This window comes from Anthonomus grandis, chromosome 8, assembly GCF_022605725.1.
Source record: "Anthonomus grandis grandis chromosome 8, icAntGran1.3, whole genome shotgun sequence".
NCBI classification, from domain to species: Eukaryota; Metazoa; Arthropoda; class Insecta; order Coleoptera; family Curculionidae; genus Anthonomus; species Anthonomus grandis.
This window is the reverse complement of record NC_065553.1, coordinates 29,188,123-29,202,624: the sequence shown is the minus strand read 5'-3', so window position 1 is coordinate 29,202,624 and position 14,502 is coordinate 29,188,123. Positions and strand designations below refer to the sequence as shown.

The window sequence follows — 14,502 nt, the reverse complement described above, 5'->3', positions numbered from 1 at the left end:
TGTGTACAAATAAAACAATATTCATCTAAAATAATTTTCTTTGTTCCTATATTAAATAAATAAAATATAGCGATAAGAAGACAACACTCTTTTAAACTTGTTTACTCAATTTCCTTGTTTAACTTAGAAATCCTGAAATATAAAAATAAATTATCATATAATTAACTGTCAAATGATTGACATAACCTATTCAGGAAAATGAAACTAATACCTACAACGTTGCTGGATTTTTAAGCTATTTTTTTAGGTTTCATTCCTTAGATTTATTTTAGTTTATAAGGGTTTTTAGATCAGAGGGTTTATTTTATTTAAAGTTTCATTTCTATGTCGATTTTTTTATACAAGTAGTTTATACGTGTCACCATCTCATATTATTTTAGTTGTTTAGTTTACGAATACGAACATTGAACAATAGGAATTCACTTACAAGAAATTCCAAGTAAAAACCGGAATTTATCATATAACTTTTTTAATAACTGCCGACTTTTACCTAAGCTTTATAACCTTTTGTCAAGTATGGCAACACTACCAATATGCCGCCAAATATCGAATATCTTCGTAGAAAATTGACATATTGGAGAGTCTTTGCGTTGCAATGTTTTAAAATTGACGCCACTTAGTAAGAAGTTTTTTTAAATTTTTATTACAAAATATCATTCATCAAATTTTTTTTTAAATTTTAACATGTGTTCTATAGATACCGTACCTTTTCTACTAAAAAAAATTAAAAATTGTTTGGTCTTAATTTATGCTTGGACATATTAAACGATGAAACAACTTTTTTTCATATTTAAGCTGCACTCATTATTTCTATTTTATATAGATATTCTCATGCTTTATAACCTTCTTTACAAAGAAGATTATAATACAATGGAGTATTTAAAAAACCTATTATTAAAAAAATTTGACAGCTTTAATCTTTTACTCAATCTCTAAAAGTAGTGGCCATTTTCTAGTAATTTATGCGTACCTTAAAGTAGCTGCAAACGACAAATAAATACAGCGAAAGTAATTGAATTGATTAAAAATATATTGAAAATTGCTAAATCATTTATTTCGAATTAAAAAAAAATCATTTTTATAATTTATCAGTTGTTAGCAACCGTCTTATAGAGCAAAAATTAAGGTTTGATCAATAGTCTGTTTAATAGATGCTATTTCTTAAGATTAAGAACAATTTGGTACTTACCATTAATACAATTTAAAAACTGAAACCAAAGTATAAAACTATATACGAGCACTATCTACTTTACCGGAAAGAATGAGCCTAAATGCCGAAAGATAAGTTCACAAATTCTTCGCCATAAAAAAATTGCGGAAAAAACTCTTTATTATTTAGCTGAACGGTCCACGCATTATATTATTATCTTTAGCATACATGAATGTAAACTGCGTGTCACAATTATAGGAATATTTTATAAAGCTTATGTTTAATTTATTTAAAAATAAAAATATTTATAATATGACTTAACAAAATGCATCATTAGAAGCTAAGAAAGAGCAATTTGCTTTGACTTTTATACACCAATTTTTTTCCAAAAGATTATTCAATTCTTATTCAATATGATAGCTATAAATATACGTTTAAATGCTCTATTTATACACTATAAAAAATGTATATACCTTATGGGTATACATACATATACCAATATTATCTATACAAAGAGGTATATAATTCCCCTGTATAATCTTATTAGGCCTACTTCTAAAATTATGTATTGGGTATTATAATAAACGCCGTGCCAACACAACTAATTCGTTAATAAACTATACATATACATGTATTGTGCGCCTTGTTCGGGATATTGATGCTTCTCCGAATTAAGATTCTCAGGATGTGTCGGCACTCGGCAGTCGGGCGAGGAGTAAAAACAGTTTTACGAAAGACAGCGTAGTGTTAAGTATGCGGTTGCATCCTGGCCGGTGTTACGACTAGTTTATTAATCTTTTCGTAAATTTAATAAAAATACAGTCCACTTTAAAACTCTTTTATTTCGAGACGCAACCTGAAGGTTTAACATATTATGGTCCTATCGATTCCGGATGCAACCCCTTAACGCTTCCATACATCAACTTACGCAAGTCTAGCAACACAGCTAGACAACTTACGCGAGTCTAGCAACACGGCTAGCAAACCTCGCGAACTTAGCAACACAGCTACAAAACTCAGCAACACAGCTGGACAACTAAAACAGTGTGGTCGTACAAGTCATCAGTGGCATCGCAGCAAATAAGCAAAAGCAACTTGGTAAGTCGTCACATTTCCTTTCTTTACATTGTCTTTTTTACCCTGTTGCTATCTGGTATTTTACTGTAGTAAAGAGAGTTCAAAATGCATGGGGATAATGAAAATGAGGCTAGCGATGAAACTTTGGCTAAATCTAAACTAAAAAGAGGACAAATAAAATCCCAATTAACGCGATTTACTACTTTCTTGGATAGATTTGACACATCCTCGGATAATTTCGAAGAGCTTGAAGAGCGATTAAACCAAATTAGCTTCTGTCTTGAAACATTCAATAATATTCAAGATGAAATAGAATACACAACTGGAATGGTTCAAGAATCAGAACGCGAGGAATTTGAAACTAGGTTTTTTAAAACTGTGGGAAGGGCTAAAAAAATACTCTCAGACTCCCTTAAAAGACAAAACACATCTGTAAACAATGTTACAAATAATGCAAATATAAGCAGCACGGGTATAAATCCAAATATTGATTTACAAACGTCTGTTAGGTTACCACCGATAAATCTAACAGATTTTTACGGATCTTACGCACAGTGGATGACTTTTTATGACATTTTTAATTCTCTTGTTCACTCCAACACATCTCTGAATGATATTCAAAAGTTTTGGTATTTAAAATCATGCCTCAAGGGTGACGCTGCCCAGCTAATTCAATCATTAGAAATGTCGGAATTAAATTACAGTATAGCTTGGGATTTGCTTAAAAATCGTTACGAAAACAAGAGATTGATTGTTCACACGCATTTAAAAAATATTTTTGAAAGTTCTACACTAAGAACTGAATCCCGTGCTCAACTAAGAATCCTTTTAGATAATTTTAATAAAGATTTAAGAGCTTTAACTGCTTTAAAACAACCAACTGATACATGGGACACACTTCTCATTTATATTTTAACCTCAAAACTAGATTTAGCTACTAAACGCGATTGGGAAGATCTATTAAATAAAGAAAACATTGACTTTCCTACTATTTCAAAACTTACTGAATTTCTAACTAAAAAATGTATTTTCTTAGAAACAGTAGAAATTAAAAGCAAATTTGAAAAAACACCCCAAAATAAACATTTAAACCACCTTTTAACTGATACAATTACATGTGCCTTTTGCAAGAAAAATCACCTTAACTTTCGGTGTGATAAAATATTTTCTATGCAAACAAGGGAACTTTTTTCCGAAATTAAAAAACATAAATTGTGTTTTAATTGTCTAAGACCTTTTCATGCCAATAATGAATGCCTTTCGTCGGGTTGCAAATATTGTGGCAAAAAACATAATTCGTTATTACATTCACTTTATGACACCTCTTCTGGCAACCCAGTAAAGGATCAAAACATTAATTTAAATAAACGAACTGAGGCTTTATTATCAGTTCAGGGCCAAGGCCAAAATGACACAGGTATTGCGGCTACTCAAACCGAAAATAATCAAAATACACCAGTAATCGAACCTCTTATTCAAACTTCTTCTAATCCGTATTTAAACATGCATAATTTCTCTTTTGAAAATAAACAAATTATACTAGCAACGGCGATAATTAAAATAATCAATGCTTTCGGCAACGCGGTCGAAGTTAGAGCGATTCTTGATAGTGGATCGCAAAGTAATTTTATGACTTACGGATTGGCACAGCGATTACAATTAACAACAGAAAAAATTAATATTCCTGTTGCCGGTTTAAATAATGCTTGCAATAAAATCTCGAATAGAGTATACGCTACATTTAGTTCACTTCGAGAAACGTATAAGAAATCTGATACTTTTTTTATTGTAAATAAAATCACTGAAAGCTTACCGCAAGTTTCATTTGATATATCAAGCCTAAACATTCCGCAGAATTTTGAACTTGCCGATAAGGACTTTAATTTATCGCGTCCTGTTGATATTTTACTCGGAGTTGATATATTCTTTGATATCATGTGTAAAGGCCAGCATAAATTGGGTCAAAATAAACCGATCTTACACAACACTAAATTGGGTTGGATATTAACGGGCACTTTGATATTTGATACAAATAATAACGGGAGTCTTTTAATTCAAAATTCACAGCGTTATGAAGTTTGTAATTTTTTAGTGACTAATAACGATTTAAATAAACAAATTGAGCGGTTTTGGATTATAGAAAACTTAGAATTAAATCATAGAGATTTATTACCGGAAGAATTGGCATGTGAAAAACATTTTATTGAAAATTACAAACGCGTAGATCAGGGTCGTATTCAAGTCAGTTTGCCGGTAAAAAATAATTTTGTTGATCTTGGCGATTCGAAACATAATGCTATAAAGCGATTTTATGCTCTTGAAAGACGCTTACAAAAAGATAATAATTTTAAAGGTGAGTATTGTAATTTTATGTCGGAATATGACCGATTAGGGCATATGTCACTTATTGATAATGAAAACATAGATACCTCCGAATTAACATATTATTTACCGCATCATGGCGTGATTAAAGCTGACAGCACAACAACAAAGTTACGGGTTGTTTTTGATGCGTCGGCAAAAGGCTCTACAGGGGTTTCTTTAAATGATGTATTAATGACAGGTCCTGTTTTACAAAAAGATTTACTTTCTATTACTCTGAATTTCCGGTTTCATAATGTGGTGCTTGTAGGTGACATTGAAAAAATGTACCGTCAAGTGCAAATATGCGAAAATGATAGACAATTACAGCGTATTGTATGGCGTCCTAGTCCACATGATGAACTTAAACACTACACGTTAAACACGGTAACATATGGGACTGCATCAGCTCCTTTTTTAGCTATCCGATCACTAAATCAAGCAGCAATTGAGAATTCTAAAAAATATCCAAATGCCTCTAAGGCTATTTTAACATCATTTTACGTAGACGATTTATTGACTGGGACGGACTCTATTGAACACACTATTCTGTTAAAAAATCAAATTTTGGAAATATTAAACGAAGCTTGTTTTCCATTAAAGAAAATTTACTCTAATAAGATTGAAGTTTTAAACGACTGCGATCAAGGTCAACTAGAAAATTATGACTTATCCGAAGATAAAAACCGTAAAACACTCGGATTATTCTGGAAACCAAAGAGTGACACTTTAAGCTTTTCATCTAATTTCCTTAGTTGTGAAGCGAAAACCAAACGCGAAATTTTATCGGTAATAGCAAATATATTCGACCCAATGGGTCTAGCCGGTCCTGTTACTGTGAGCGCTAAAATCATAATGCAAAGGCTTTGGCAGTGCAAGGTCGGATGGGATGAAACTATTCCATCAGACATTTACATACTTTGGAAGTTATTTTTTGAACAATTACCTTACTTAAATGTAATTAAAATACCTAGACAAGTTACGATTTCAGATTATTCATTAATTGAAATGCATGGCTTTTGTGATGCCAGTGAAGCGGCATACGGCGCATGTGTTTATATCGTAGTTACAGATATTACCGGAAAGCGTCATTCGAATTTGCTATGTGCGAAATCGCGCATTGCTCCACTAAAAACGGTATCTTTGCCACGATTAGAACTCTGTGGAGCTTTGCTTTTATCAAGTCTAATATATAAAATACAGCATTCTCTTGACATTGATATTCCAGATAAATATTATTGGTGTGATTCCACTATTACATTAGCATGGATTGCAGGTGAACCAAACTACTGGAATACCTTTGTCGCGAATAGAGTTGCTCAAATTCATGAATTTAGCGATAAACAAAATTGGAGACATGTCGGTTCCAATGAAAACTCCGCCGATGTTCTATCACGTGGTTTAAATCCACAAAAATTAAATGAATGCATTTTATGGTGGAACGGACCCGATTTTCTAACAAAACCTAAGTCTTTATGGCCAAGTGTAGTACAAAATATAAATTTTGATAAGGTTCCTGATAAAAAAAAGGCTATGCAATTTTCATTTCTTAATCAAACTTTATTTTCTGATCAAACAATTTTTGAAAAATATTCAAACTTTCAGAAATTGTTACGAGTAATGGCTTCTGTCCTTAAATTTATCTTTAGAATTAATCCAAAAAATAAGAACAAGGAAAATGCCGATTTAACACAATCTGATTTTATTGAGAATTCATTGAACCTTTTAATACGGATGGTGCAGTATGCTGAATATGCATCAGATATTAATACTTTAAACAATGAACAATCATTAAAATCAAGTAAACTAATTTCTCTTAATCCTTTTTTGGATAATTCAGGCTTACTGCGAGTAGGTGGAAGAATTAGACATTCTACTCTTCCACCCGATGCTAAACATCCAATATTGTTACCTCCAAATCATAACTTTACCAAACTATTAATAGAATATGAACACAAACGTAATTTACATGCATCTACCCAAGCACTCTTGGCTATCATTAGAAATAAATATTGGATAGTTCATGGAAAGGGTGCAATTAAACGTGTGATCAAACAATGTCTTGTATGTTTTAAGGCAAAACCACCTTATAAAGTTCCCATTATGGGCGATCTTCCCCAAGCTAGACTTGTACCTTCACGACCATTTTTAACGGTTGGCTGTGACTTCGCCGGTCCTATAATGATTAAAGATGGAAAATTAAGATCTCGTAAGGTTGTTAAGGCATATATTTGCATTTTTATTTGTTTTGTCACTAGGGCAATTCATATAGAATTAGTTGGGGATATGACAACACATTCTTTTTTAAATGCTTTAAAACGATTTGTGTCACGACGCGGTTTATGCAAGGATATATATTCAGACAACGGGAAAAACTTTGTCGGGGCTAATGTGGAAATACAAAAGATGTTTCAATTTGTCCAGGAGACATTAAAAAATCGTGATGTTTCCACATTTTTTGTAGAAAATGACATAAAATGGCATTTTATACCCCCTCGTTCGCCTACATTTGGTGGTCTTTGGGAGGCCGCAGTCAAATCAGCTAAATTTCATTTAGTTCGAATGTTAAAGGAAGCTTATTTGACTTTTGAGTCTTTATCTACAGTATTGTGCCAGATAGAGGCAATCCTTAACTCCAGACCAATAACTCCCTTTTCCCATGATCCCAATGATCTTACCGTTTTAACTCCCAGTCACTTCCTTATTGGCGACTTGCTAACCTCCATTCCACAACGAGATGTGGCAGATATTCCTGTAAACCGACTGGTCTTGTACGAGCGTCTTCAAAAAATAGTCCAGCACTTCTGGAAGAGATGGTCAACAGAATACTTGACTTCTCTTCAACCACGAACCAAATGGAGAAGCAGTGCAAGTTCCATAGTTCAAATGGGGTCGCTGGTGCTTCTGCGTGACGAAAATTCTCCTCCACAACAATGGGTGTTGGGCAGAGTTTGTGAACTTCATCCAGGCAAGGACAATGTTGTGCGCGTGGTGAGCGTGAAAACAAAAACCGGGGTGTTTAAGCGAGCTGTGTCCAAAATTAGCGTGCTTCCGATTGAGACTGAATAGGACAAACAATGGTGGTGAATTATGAACTTTGCGTTTTTCTGTTTATTAGACATAGAGTTGAATTTAATTGTTAATTTACGTTATTTGCATATAATCAATTAATATTAAGTCCATATATTATATTATTTATTTATACTTATTATGTTGGTTTACTTCTACTGTAACTTTATGTATTGAAAGTATCCTTTCAAGGTGGGCGGGATGTATAATCTTATTAGGCCTACTTCTAAAATTATGTATTGGGTATTATAATAAACGCCGTGCCAACACAACTAATTCGTTAATAAACTATACATATACATGTATTGTGCGCCTTGTTCGGGATATTGATGCTTCTCCGAATTAAGATTCTCAGGATGTGTCGGCACTCGGCAGTCGGGCGAGGAGTAAAAACAGTTTTACGAAAGACAGCGTAGTGTTAAGTATGCGGTTGCATCCTGGCCGGTGTTACGACTAGTTTATTAATCTTTTCGTAAATTTAATAAAAATACAGTCCACTTTAAAACTCTTTTATTTCGAGACGCAACCTGAAGGTTTAACACCCCAATTAGCAATTTTTCGATGCGACAACGTTGCAAATTGCAACGCAACGTTGCATTGTTACGTTGTCTTAACCGTAGAGACAACTCCGTTTTACACCAATTTGAAAGAGATTTTTTTGGTTATCTCAACGTTATGCAGTGACTATCCGTTAACTTTTTAAACGCCTTTGCAACGTTTTAAGAATTACTGATTTATGGAGGGATGGACGCCAAATTAACAGAAAAATTAATTACTTTTTTAACAATAAACTAATAGATAACTCCAGTAGGCAGCTACTCCAAAAATACAATATTTTTAATCCATCTTTTGAACAGCTCTTATTGATATTTGTTTTGTATGTTGTGAATTATACGGGTAAAATACCCGTTTTAGAAGATTTACAAGCACTTAATTTATAAACAGAACATAGTTTACTGTGAAAAGATGTTATTTTAGCCCTAAACAACACGCGCGCCTGGAATTTATAGCTGATTTCGAAAAACAAAATAATTATTTTTTTTTATTGGTTACATAAGTAACCCGCTGTCGTTGTTCCTGGTTGGCCTGAAGCCAACCAAGAGGAAGAACGGATGGACCTAACCTATTTACCTTATCCTATAATAATTAACCTATTAATTTTAATATTTCAATTATTGTTTCCAGTTTGTTGCGCGTGTGCAGCACGTTTTTTTACAAACTTTAATAAGCAAAAACTTTAAAGTTTACAACAAAATTCATAAGCTCTTGGAAAAATATAAATCAGAATGTAATGTTTACATTACATCCCGAGTTCTTATTGCTGCTGCTGCTATATAAATCCTAAAAATTAAAACGTTAGTCTCTTGTGTAAAAAAGGATATAGCAACCATGAAGGAAACAATTCACAAAAAGTAAACCCAGTATTTTAAACTTTAAATATGTAAAATTTAATACAAACCTTTTCACTGCTATCTTCCGCCACTTCCATTGATTCTACATAATCCATATCAAATTCAGGTAAGGTAGTTGTAGGCATTTTTGCTTCCATTGCAAGTTTTTCTTTTGCGTCTGTACTACTAAGTTGCAGAATATTTAAAGTATTTATATTTTAAAGCAAAACGAACTCTTCATTTTTTAAAGTAAAACAAAAATAATAAATCCCAATAACTCCAAGCAAAAAATGAATTATAAAAATAAAAATATAGATTAAGAAGGTTATGTTGGATTGAATATTTTTTCTTCCTCTTATTCTCTCTACCGTTATTTTTCATATTCTTCCTAAAACTCTTAACATGTCAAAAAGCTTTCTCTACAGCGAAAAATGCTTAACACAGACGATCAGGCAATGTAATACCCATTCGCTAACGATGAGGTAACGTTGTTCTTACTGGGTATTTGATTCGAAAAATTGTGCACGTCTGCACATCGTTTTTTTAAGTGTAAATTAGTACTGCTACCATCTATAGTAAAAAAATACCTTGTGAAAATAGCAGAGTTTGACAACAGTTGCAGTGACTGCAAATTGTTACTTCGGTCCTGGCCTCGAAGCTTTAACTATACGGTCTGGCGGAGTAAGTAGTTGAATAAGTAGGTCGTAATCGGATTCGTTGCTTTCCATGGTAGTGGTTTTGAAAGAGTCACATCTTGCTTTCAATTTCCTGTAGACTAAATTCCTGTAGACCAATTTCCTGTAAAGTAACTAGGGGTGGCTACTAACGTTCTACAGATTAGGGTTGTCCAAATACTAGTGTAGAGTAGCGTTAAGGTCATAGTAATATATGAGTGTTTGTGTATATTCTCGTACATATTATGTCTATATCGCTCGTAAGAGTCTGGAAAATTGAAGAAAAATTAGGACTTATATTGTATTTCAAAAAGGTAGAGAGTAATAAAATGTAAGTGTCCGTTATAAATTTAAAAGAAAAGTAAGTTTATCTTAATGAATAAAGCGAGAAAAAAGGTAGGGTTCGAACGCTATAAGAAGGGTACAGGGAGGTGCGATTTTCAAATTTACCACATATCAGCATAATACCCTAACCCTTAAGGGTCTAATATATTTCCCAAGATACAGAATCTTTGAAACGTTTTAAAAGCTTAAAACATGCAGTTATTATAAAAGCATTTGTTGTTGTGTATCTTGCAGTTTAAACTTAATGTTTCCAAAAAATAACTGTAATCTTTTATTGCAGAATATCCGTTTCTTTTTTGTTTCAATTTGGACTAGATTTAATTTATTCCAGTTTTTGAGCAGTCTCAATAATTAAAGAAAAAGAGAATGGATTACATTACGTTACTATCACTCGAAGGTTTTAAGATATATCGAATATTGGGTCTTCATCAGATGATAAAAAGGTAGGTACAAACATTTTAGATTTCAATTACAATCGTCAAATCATCCACTTTATGTACTAATAGATCAATCTAATGATTGCGATAGTTTCGACGGCGCTATAACATTATTCATTATTGCTGCGAATATAAAAAAGAAAATCCGAAAAAATAAATATAATAGTTTTATTTTAGTTATTATTTTTTCAATAGGGGATGTTAGGTATATTATAAACTTAAATGCAGCTTATGGTTTATATTAATATTTTACCACAAAAAAAAACGTTAATGCGGTGTCAAAAAAACATCAAATGGTGTATTTTTTGCTGTTTTAATATTACAGTTTTAATAGCTTCTATTCAATTCGTTGATTAATTCTTTTATTTGTTATTTTTTTTCATTTTATTACAGTTGCCTTTTCAAATAAAAATACATTAAAAATCGAGGAACAAACCCCTTTGTCCTATCCGAATACATAGACTCTTATGGGATCTGATTTTCTCTTTAGATTGTAACACTCGTATGAATTGTGGAAAAATGTGGCATTAAGCTTTTTTACTACTTTTTGAATCGTCTTTAAATAGAAAAAAGAAATTTTAAATTCGGAGAATATTTTGAAAAAATTTTCATTTTGCCCCGGATTTACAAAATCGAAAAATGCAGAAAATATTTATGTTTCATCGTTTTTCTCCATTTTCTCCGATTCTATGATAGCTAGAGTCGATTCGTTTTAACGTTCGGATACCTCGTAATAGTCCTCATAACTTTTGCTAAAGATAAAAAGTTGTCAGTCTTATAGTTTATTAAAAAAAAAAAAATGTGTCAAAATTTTCGATTTTTGACCAAAAAAAAATTATATTTTGCTTGGGTTTTTTACTAAAAATTGCCAGTGTAGGGCTTACTTTAAAATTTGTCAATAATCATTTTAAGAAAAAAAATGGTACCGTGACAAAAAAAAAACAATTTCTTTTAATTTTTTCACATTTTTACTAATATCTCGGCTTCTATAGCTTCGATTCAATTCGTTAATTGTTTATTTTATTCTTGTTCCTCCTCCTGTTAATTATTTTCATATCTTATTACAATTTTCTTTTAGAATATAACTGAAAAACATAAAAATCGACGAAAAAACCCGGTTATCTTATCCCTATACATATATTCTTATGGGACCTTTGCCCTTTATATTGGGGCACTCGTATAAGTCGTGAAAAATGTTTTCATCAAGCTTTTTTACTACTTTTTGAATGATTTTTAACTAGAATAAAGAAATTTTGAATTCGGAGCATATTTTGAAAAAAATGGTCATTTTGACCCCGGATTTTGTGCGAAAATCAAAAAATGCTTAGAAATAGGTTTTCTGTTCATTTTAGAATCAAATCGGTAATAACCTTTTTTAAAGGTACTCTGAAGTAGTACAGGAAAAGGAATAAAAAAATGCAATTTTTCCATAGGGCTCTTGATAATTTGATATTTATGTTTAATCGTTTTTTGCAATTTATTCCGATTCTGTGACATCTAAAATCAATTTGTTTTGACATACAAATACCTCGGAATATTCCCGATAACTTTTATTTAAAACAAAAAGTAGTCAGAGTTATAGTTTACTTAGAAAAAAAATGAAAACCACTTTTTCGTAATTTTTTGTGGGAAAATCCTTTCGATTTTCGATCAAAAAAAGAATTATTTTTCTCGTATATATAACTTATCTTGGGTTTTTTTACTGGAAATTGCCAGTTTAGGGCTTACATTAAAATTTATCAATAATCATTTTAAGAAAAAAAAGGTACCATGGAAAAACACCGATTTTCTTTTATGTTTTCCACATTTTTACTAATAACCGACTTCTATATCTTCGATTCAATTCGTTGATGGTTACTCTTAGTCTATTTAATTTTTTTCATATTTTATTACAATTGCGAATTTGCGAAAATTTTAACCGACTCTCTAAAAACGCTAAGAGATGAAAACAAAAGTGCTGTGTCGACGTTAGTGGACATTCCGACGTTTAATCCGGGAAATGACGATGACGGTGCGGTAAGGTGGTGTAACGAATTGGAAAAATTGGGTGAAACTTTTAAGTGGTCCGATCATGAGTTACTTGCCAAAGGTTCGAGTGAGTTGGTTGGAGAAGCAAGGGACTGGTTGTCGACTTGGAAGCCATTACAGCGAACCTGGGAGGACTTTAGGACTGAGTTATGCAGTCTTTATCCGGCCAAGAGAAATCTAAGCGAAAAGTTGTGAAGAGCCTGTTTGTACACCAGCAATGACGCTACCTTGTACTGTGAGTATGCCAGAAAAGAAAATAATGAAAAATTTATTTGGGGTGATGATTAAAAAAATAGCAAAAACTCTATCTGAAGGCATGGAAAAATTAAATCGAGTTCTAGCTTTATTATCGTCAGCTGGGTTTTCTCTTAATATAAAAAAAATGTAATTTTTTTGAAACAAAAATCGAATATTTAGGGCAGGAAATATCTGAAAAGGGGGTAAGACCGGGAAAAATAAAGTAGAAGCTCTGTTAAATACTTCAGATCCTCAAAACCTAACACAAGTTCGTCAATTTACAGGCCTTGTGAACTATTTCCGCAAATTTATACTGGAGCTGTCATCGCGTACTGCGTGCATAACTAAACTTACAAAAAATAATGAAAAGTTTGTGTGGGGAACCGATCAACAAATTGCGAAAGCTTATATTTGTGCCTTTTTAAGTCAGCGACCTTTACTAGTTTTTTTTTTTGATAATAATTTACCGACAGAATTTCACACAGATGCTAGTGCGGTCGGTTCTGGGGCCATACTTTTTCAACGGCATAAAGATAATCAGTTAAGGGTGGTGGCTTATTTTTCTCGGAGAACTTCTAATGAGGAGTCTAAATACCACTCATATGAATTGGAGACCTTGGCAGCTTTTTATGCTATTAAACATTTTCGGGTATATCTTCTTGGCATACTATTTAAATTAGTTACAGATTGTAACTCTCTAAAATTATCACAAAATAAAAAAGAACTTAACCCGAGGGTTGCCAGATCTATTTACAATCATATACCTTTGATATCGAATACCGAAAGGGCAAATTTTACAGCAATTTACAGCATGCCGATTATTTAAGTAGGAACCCTGTGGTTAGAGATCCGGAACAAAACGTAGTAAATACAATTTCGACAGATAACTGGCTAAGAAAAGCTCAGAAACACGATTCCGAAACGTTAAATATTCAAGAGCAACTTAAGGAAGGCAAACTTACAAAAGATTATTTTTGTCAAAATAATATTCTTTTCCGGAAAATTAATCCTGGACAAAATCCGCCTATTTATCGTGCTTTTGTACTAAAAGGTAGCAGGTTAGGTTTGCTGAAATTATTTCACGACGAACAATGTCATGTGGGCCCTGATAAAACATTTGCAAAAATAAACCATTATTTCTGGTTTCCTAAAATGGCTAAATTTGTAAAAAAGTATTGCTCTCATTGCTTAAAATGCATTGTAAACAAAGATCATAGTGGTCCCAAACAAGGGTTACTGCAACCAATCACAAAAAACCGATCCCTTTTCAAGTAGTTCATGCCGATTGTGAAGGCCCTTTTCCCATGTCTGTCGATGGATATAACCATCTGTTGCTTTTAATTGATTCGTTTACAAAATTTTTGTTTTTAATTCCTCTTAAATCGCTTTCGGGTCCTGAGACATGCAAATCTATTAAATTGTATCTAAGCTTGTTTGGAATTACTAAAACTTTTATTTACGATAGAGGCACTAACTTCACCGACCAATCTGGTAAACAGATGTTAAAAAAATTAGGTATTCGACAACACCTGATTGCAAAAAGCGCTCCTCGTGGTAATTGCCAAGTTGAGAGATATGTGAAAACTGTTTTAAATTTATTAAGAACAGAGGTCAGCGACAATAAGTCAGAATGGCCGAACTCTATTTTAAAATTACAACTTTTTCTATTTTAAAATCATGTAACGGCCTTATGCCTTAATCTTCATTGTACCATACTTGCTGCTTGTACTTAT

The 14,502-nt window shown here is 32.4% G+C and overlaps 1 protein-coding gene across 2 annotated transcripts in view; it reads right to left on the bottom strand.

The window, feature by feature from the left end:
- Positions 1–1,333, bottom strand: part of LOC126739453 (vitellogenin receptor) — a 127,700-nt gene extending 126,367 nt beyond the window's left edge. For both annotated transcript variants that reach the window (XM_050445134.1, XM_050445135.1), the window contains exon 1: positions 1,190–1,333. In XM_050445134.1, the coding sequence (XP_050301091.1) occupies positions 1,190–1,192 (3 nt within the window). In that variant the 5' untranslated portion in view covers positions 1,193–1,333. The remainder of the gene's footprint in view (positions 1–1,189) is intronic.
- Between the last annotated feature and the right edge of the window lie 13,169 nt (positions 1,334–14,502).